General features: G+C 34.0%; 1 protein-coding gene across 1 annotated transcript in view; it reads right to left on the bottom strand.

Annotated features, from left to right (window-relative positions):
* LOC117108511 (solute carrier family 28 member 3-like) overlaps nt 1–6,397 on the bottom strand; it is a gene marked incomplete in the record, with an annotated part of 54,937 nt that overhangs the window by 27,385 nt on the left and 21,155 nt on the right. Inside the window, 4 exon segments of the mRNA XM_033250534.1 lie at nt 35–114; nt 1,190–1,381; nt 3,280–3,441; nt 4,517–4,708. Of these exon segments, the coding sequence (XP_033106425.1) occupies nt 35–114; nt 1,190–1,381; nt 3,280–3,441; nt 4,517–4,708 (626 nt within the window).

Below are 6,397 nucleotides of genomic sequence, written 5' to 3'. Positions count from 1 at the left end.
TGTCCCCATCGTGCGCTGCATAATCCAAGCAAACGCTGATATGGCTATCTGCATAATACCATAGTAGTACAGAACAGAGATAACAGCACTGGTGAATATGATCATGGGCAACACCTATAAAAATGAAAAAAAAAAAAAAAAATAGTAGAACTTTCGTTTATATTTTGATACTGTTCTGATACAGCAAATGTTTTCTCCCATGGCTTAATATGCTTTAAAAACTTCAATTATAAGTCTGAAGCCGCAATCACACAGGAATTGAAAACGAGAAGACTTCATCAAGATACCATATTCCATCCAATGGGTAATTCTTACTGCTGTCCGCGCTAGGATTCTTTGAGTCGGTTAGTTTTACTGCAATAAATGGTAAAACTATAACCGAGCCATGAAAATCAGCTATTGAGGGCACTAATCCATGACATAATCAATTGAGCAATGCTCAAATGACTCGGTAAGTTTAACTGAGTTGCATGTTCACATTGGACTTTTTGGCTCTGTAAGACTAACTTGGTCAGTTTTTGGGTCTCAGTAAAGTTTTCCTGAGAGGCAAGTTTCCAGGGCTGTTTACACTGGACTAAATCCTGGTAAAACTAACCAGCATCTTGGTTAATTTTACCGAAAAAAATTCCAGCGTGATTGCACCTTTGAAAAAAAAAAAAAATTTTTCTTAAGCCTAACCCTAGGATTGGCAGGTATTTATTATTATTATTATTTGAAAGCAATATTTGTTAACATTCAGTGCTCCGTACGAAATCAAACTAGGTCTATTCAGATTAATGCATGCAAACAGCAACAAAGCCTTGAAAGTCTTTCCATGAAAACTGTTTCCCTCAGGTAAAAGTTAGCGTGATGTTTTAACAACAAATAATGTTCACGTACATTTTACTGTACATTAAATTCAGTCGACTTGGATTTGACATAAATTTGTCTTTAGGACGAATGCAAAAGCAAAACTTATCAGAGGCTTCTTATCAATCCAGTGGCGTATCTAGAGTCCTGAAATGTGGAAGGGGGTGTCTGATGGGGCATGAAGGTGAATTAGGGCTTGATGATAAAGTGAAGTATGTTAGCTCACAATAAGGTGTTTTGTAACTACTTGAACTTAATGTTTTTGCTTCAAACATTTTCTGGGGAGGATGCAGTGACTGGGGAAGCATTCTTAACCTGTTCTTTTGTTTTGTAAACTTACCACAAACACAAAGTAACGTTCCTCTAAATTCTCATAAAAGACAAACTTGGCGCCCTCGTATGTGTAATCAAGAAATGTCTGTACCTGTTTCCCAAGCCAATCAAATACCAGATATCCCGGCCTTGTACGAAGAATCAAAAGGCCGATAAGAAACTGTAAATAGATACCCCAAAGCACGGTCCTCCATTTAATCTAAAAATATAAAAAAAATACATATAAAATAATAAAAAGCTCTTCAAATATGGAATAAACATTTAATGTTACACATATCAAATTGTTTTTAGGTTTTACTTTTTTACACAGTAAAATAAAAAAATCACTGAAACAGAGCACCTATGTCAAAAAAGTACTGTAATTCCAGTTAAATTATAATTTTTTTTTGTACATTTACTTGATCATGATGATGATGAAAATGATAATGCCATGGTGATTGGTTGAATTTTGGTTCAACCAGCAATGTTTTTTGGATCGATGGGGCAATTATCTCACACATAGTTTATAAAGTCACAAACTGAGTGAAAAAAGGGAACTATGTCACCCTTATTATACAATTTATGAGACGATGACCTGACCAGTTTGGTAAGTAAAAGTACTGTATATATGGGTGTTGTTAAAATAATTTAAGGTTAAATCAGCTATGTATATGCATAATGAGATATAGTTCTTATATCACCATTGGCATCAAGGCTCACAAATACTGTTACGGTAATATATGCGAACATTTTGCTATGGATCACGACATTCTGCATAACAGCACAACGTATCCATGCACCTGTCTCTTATACACATCTAGATGTGTATAAGAGACAGCCCAGACTTTACATTCGATCATTTATCTGATAGTACTATTATCTCAGTTTTGCCCTTTGCGACACATCGTTCATTTTGTGGTGACAGTCAACAATATGCTTGTTTCACACATTTATCAAACACTAAAAATTATTATTCTTTGTCTGTTGTAGATTCAGATAATGCTCAATTTCATCAAAGTCTGATTTAAGTATTGGCTGCTGAAACTTACCAACGAAATGATCTATTATCTAATATACAGTGGCAGCACGAGAGGGGAGTTGGGGGAAGGCAATATCCTTTGTCAGGCATGCATGGACTCCTGTCATCTGACATAATGATAAGATAGCCAAACTATATTAATTTGCTGATTCAAACATAGTTAATGTAATTGCAAATCAGCACAAAAAAAGCACAATTGTAGGCCATCCTAAACCATGAAATCTCTTCTATGGGACTGTATTCCAAGACCCTGATCAAGGCTCTAATTTTTTTTTTTGGTTTGGCCCTCCTGTCAAAATGGTTGTACTGTACTACATGTCAGAAATTTCTTAAACTGCCACTGCTAATATGGTGTCACACAACAATGTTACCTAGTGACAATTTACTGCTGTTGGTAGGGTAGTAAATAAGATAAAATAAAAACAAACTATGTACAGAAACTTTGGCAAGACTATTTTATGCTTTGTTTAGCAAACTGTATTTTGGAAAGATGTTGGGGGGGGGGTGTGGAAAATTGTGTTGCACGATTAGAATGATATTATTGAAGTTTCTTTTTTATGGGGCTAATACGAATAATGTGAACATGAATTAGGATGAGCGTTTCTAACAGCAACGGTGACTACAAATACAAAATACAAACATATACAATGTATACTGTGACAAAAATATATGAATACTTTAGTACTATTATTTAAATCATGATCATAATGTAACCACCCCTATTTTTGGAAGTGGTACAGTCCAATGAATTCTATAGCCCTGTTAAAGTAACAGTTATTAGAAGATTAATTGCATATGGTAAATATTAACAATGGATTTATAAAATGTAGACAACAGTTAATACACAATGACATCTCAAATAACAAACCTCTCGAATATCAACTGTATTCTATCAATACTGTCACTACAAACTCTGTTTTAACTGCAAGATGGTGTATTTGAAATAGACTTATTTTTTAACATTTTTCAAATCATATTTTTAACTTACTAATATGCAAAAGTGAAAAAAAATTTCAGTTGTAAATTATGAATTCATGATGTATGTTTAAGTAACCTGAATTAATTTAATCATTTTTTACCATTCCAACGAAAACATTTGCAGCTGTTGCGAAGGATTCCGCACCAGATGTCCCCATCGTGCGCTGCATAATCCAAGCAAACGCTGATATGGCTATCTGCATAATACCATAGTAGTACAGAACAGAGATAACAGCACTGGTGAATATGATCATGGGCAACACCTATAAAAATGAAAAAAAAAAAAAAAAATAGTAGAACTTTCGTTTATATTTTGATACTGTTCTGATACAGCAAATGTTTTCTCCCATGGCTTAATATGCTTTAAAAACTTCAATTATAAGTCTGAAGCCGCAATCACACAGGAATTGAAAACGAGAAGACTTCATCAAGATACCATATTCCATCCAATGGGTAATTCTTACTGCTGTCCGCGCTAGGATTCTTTGAGTCGGTTAGTTTTACTGCAATAAATGGTAAAACTATAACCGAGCCATGAAAATCAGCTATTGAGGGCACTAATCCATGACATAATCAATTGAGCAATGCTCAAATGACTCGGTAAGTTTAACTGAGTTGCATGTTCACATTGGACTTTTTGGCTCTGTAAGACTAACTTGGTCAGTTTTTGGGTCTCAGTAAAGTTTTCCTGAGAGGCAAGTTTCCAGGGCTGTTTACACTGGACTAAATCCTGGTAAAACTAACCAGCATCTTGGTTAATTTTACCGAAAAAAATTCCAGCGTGATTGCACCTTTGAAAAAAAAAAAAAATTTTTCTTAAGCCTAACCCTAGGATTGGCAGGTATTTATTATTATTATTATTTGAAAGCAATATTTGTTAACATTCAGTGCTCCGTACGAAATCAAACTAGGTCTATTCAGATTAATGCATGCAAACAGCAACAAAGCCTTGAAAGTCTTTCCATGAAAACTGTTTCCCTCAGGTAAAAGTTAGCGTGATGTTTTAACAACAAATAATGTTCACGTACATTTTACTGTACATTAAATTCAGTCGACTTGGATTTGACATAAATTTGTCTTTAGGACGAATGCAAAAGCAAAACTTATCAGAGGCTTCTTATCAATCCAGTGGCGTATCTAGAGTCCTGAAATGTGGAAGGGGGTGTCTGATGGGGCATGAAGGTGAATTAGGGCTTGATGATAAAGTGAAGTATGTTAGCTCACAATAAGGTGTTTTGTAACTACTTGAACTTAATGTTTTTGCTTCAAACATTTTCTGGGGAGGATGCAGTGACTGGGGAAGCATTCTTAACCTGTTCTTTTGTTTTGTAAACTTACCACAAACACAAAGTAACGTTCCTCTAAATTCTCATAAAAGACAAACTTGGCGCCCTCGTATGTGTAATCAAGAAATGTCTGTACCTGTTTCCCAAGCCAATCAAATACCAGATATCCCGGCCTTGTACGAAGAATCAAAAGGCCGATAAGAAACTGTAAATAGATACCCCAAAGCACGGTCCTCCATTTAATCTAAAAATATAAAAAAAATACATATAAAATAATAAAAAGCTCTTCAAATATGGAATAAACATTTAATGTTACACATATCAAATTGTTTTTAGGTTTTACTTTTTTACACAGTAAAATAAAAAAATCACTGAAACAGAGCACCTATGTCAAAAAAGTACTGTAATTCCAGTTAAATTATAATTTTTTTTTGTACATTTACTTGATCATGATGATGATGAAAATGATAATGCCATGGTGATTGGTTGAATTTTGGTTCAACCAGCAATGTTTTTTGGATCGATGGGGCAATTATCTCACACATAGTTTATAAAGTCACAAACTGAGTGAAAAAAGGGAACTATGTCACCCTTATTATACAATTTATGAGACGATGACCTGACCAGTTTGGTAAGTAAAAGTACTGTATATATGGGTGTTGTTAAAATAATTTAAGGTTAAATCAGCTATGTATATGCATAATGAGATATAGTTCTTATATCACCATTGGCATCAAGGCTCACAAATACTGTTACGGTAATATATGCGAACATTTTGCTATGGATCACGACATTCTGCATAACAGCACAACGTATCCATGCACGTTGTTCTGTCCCTCAAGTCGTAAACTATGTGGGTGCCCCAGAACCTTATTAACTCAGGTCATATATTACATCTAATTTGAGAGATGAAGCTGTTATAAATAGCCAATATAGGTCCATTTGTATGAGAGGCAATACATTACGTAGACAATTTGTTCGTTGCTCAACAAGAATTAAGTGCTATTTATTCAAGGCTTGTGTTAACATGTACTGCACCTCATCCCTTTGGGCTACCCAGGGAAAGGTATGTATCGCCAGAAAGTCTAATAATGACACTCTTGCTAAGACGCTTAAACATCCCAGGTACTCAGTTGTACTAGTACTAGCCACATTTGTTAAAAATGGTTTGTTCACTTTTATATTATTTAATTTTTTGAGAAAATCAGTTTTAACATTTTTGACTAGGGTTCAGACAGACAAGAATAGCCTAATACAGTGCGTTAGTGAAAACATGCTTAAAAAGGGACTCTGGAGAAAATTCTTTCTTTTTTATATGTTGTAAAACTGATTTTTCTAAGATACGTAAGCCATATTTCACACAAAAACTCAGAAACGGTTAATGAGATACAGATTTTTAAATATTTAAAAACTAGGGGTGCAAAAAAGGGTGGTTACGCTCCTTTTCCCGCCAGTTTTTAAATACTCAAAAATCTGTATCTCATTAACCGCTTTGTGTTTTTCGTCAAATATGCTTTTTGTGTCTTTGAAAAATCAGTTGCAATTTCCTCCAAACCTTGGATTTAGAGGCTGTGCCATCTATCCCAAATGACTTTTTGGGATCATCATTAAATAATAAAAACATGTGTAAAAATTTTGGATCTGAAAATGTACAAAGTTTGGAAATTGAACTTTGAGTTTGTTTGAAAAGAATGTGTTGTCATAACATTTCAATAGGAAATGTTCAGTTTATTTCTCATCAAATTTCTTTACAAATTTTTACATGAAGTATTTCTCATTTTCTTAGAGAATTGTACATAGCACATGTATGTGTGTGTGTGTGTGTCCTGTATTTCTATGGATGAAATCTGAGTTCAAATTTGAATGGAATCAATCAAATCAAATCAACATTTATTCACTTCCTTTTAACATAATACAATTACAACATAATTTA

This window comes from Anneissia japonica, unplaced genomic scaffold (genome assembly GCF_011630105.1).
Source record: "Anneissia japonica isolate Jap-2015-1 unplaced genomic scaffold, ASM1163010v1 scaffold26_len2425191_cov177, whole genome shotgun sequence".
Classification (NCBI taxonomy): Eukaryota; Metazoa; Echinodermata; class Crinoidea; order Comatulida; family Comatulidae; genus Anneissia; species Anneissia japonica.
This window is presented reverse-complemented; position numbering and strand designations above follow the sequence as displayed.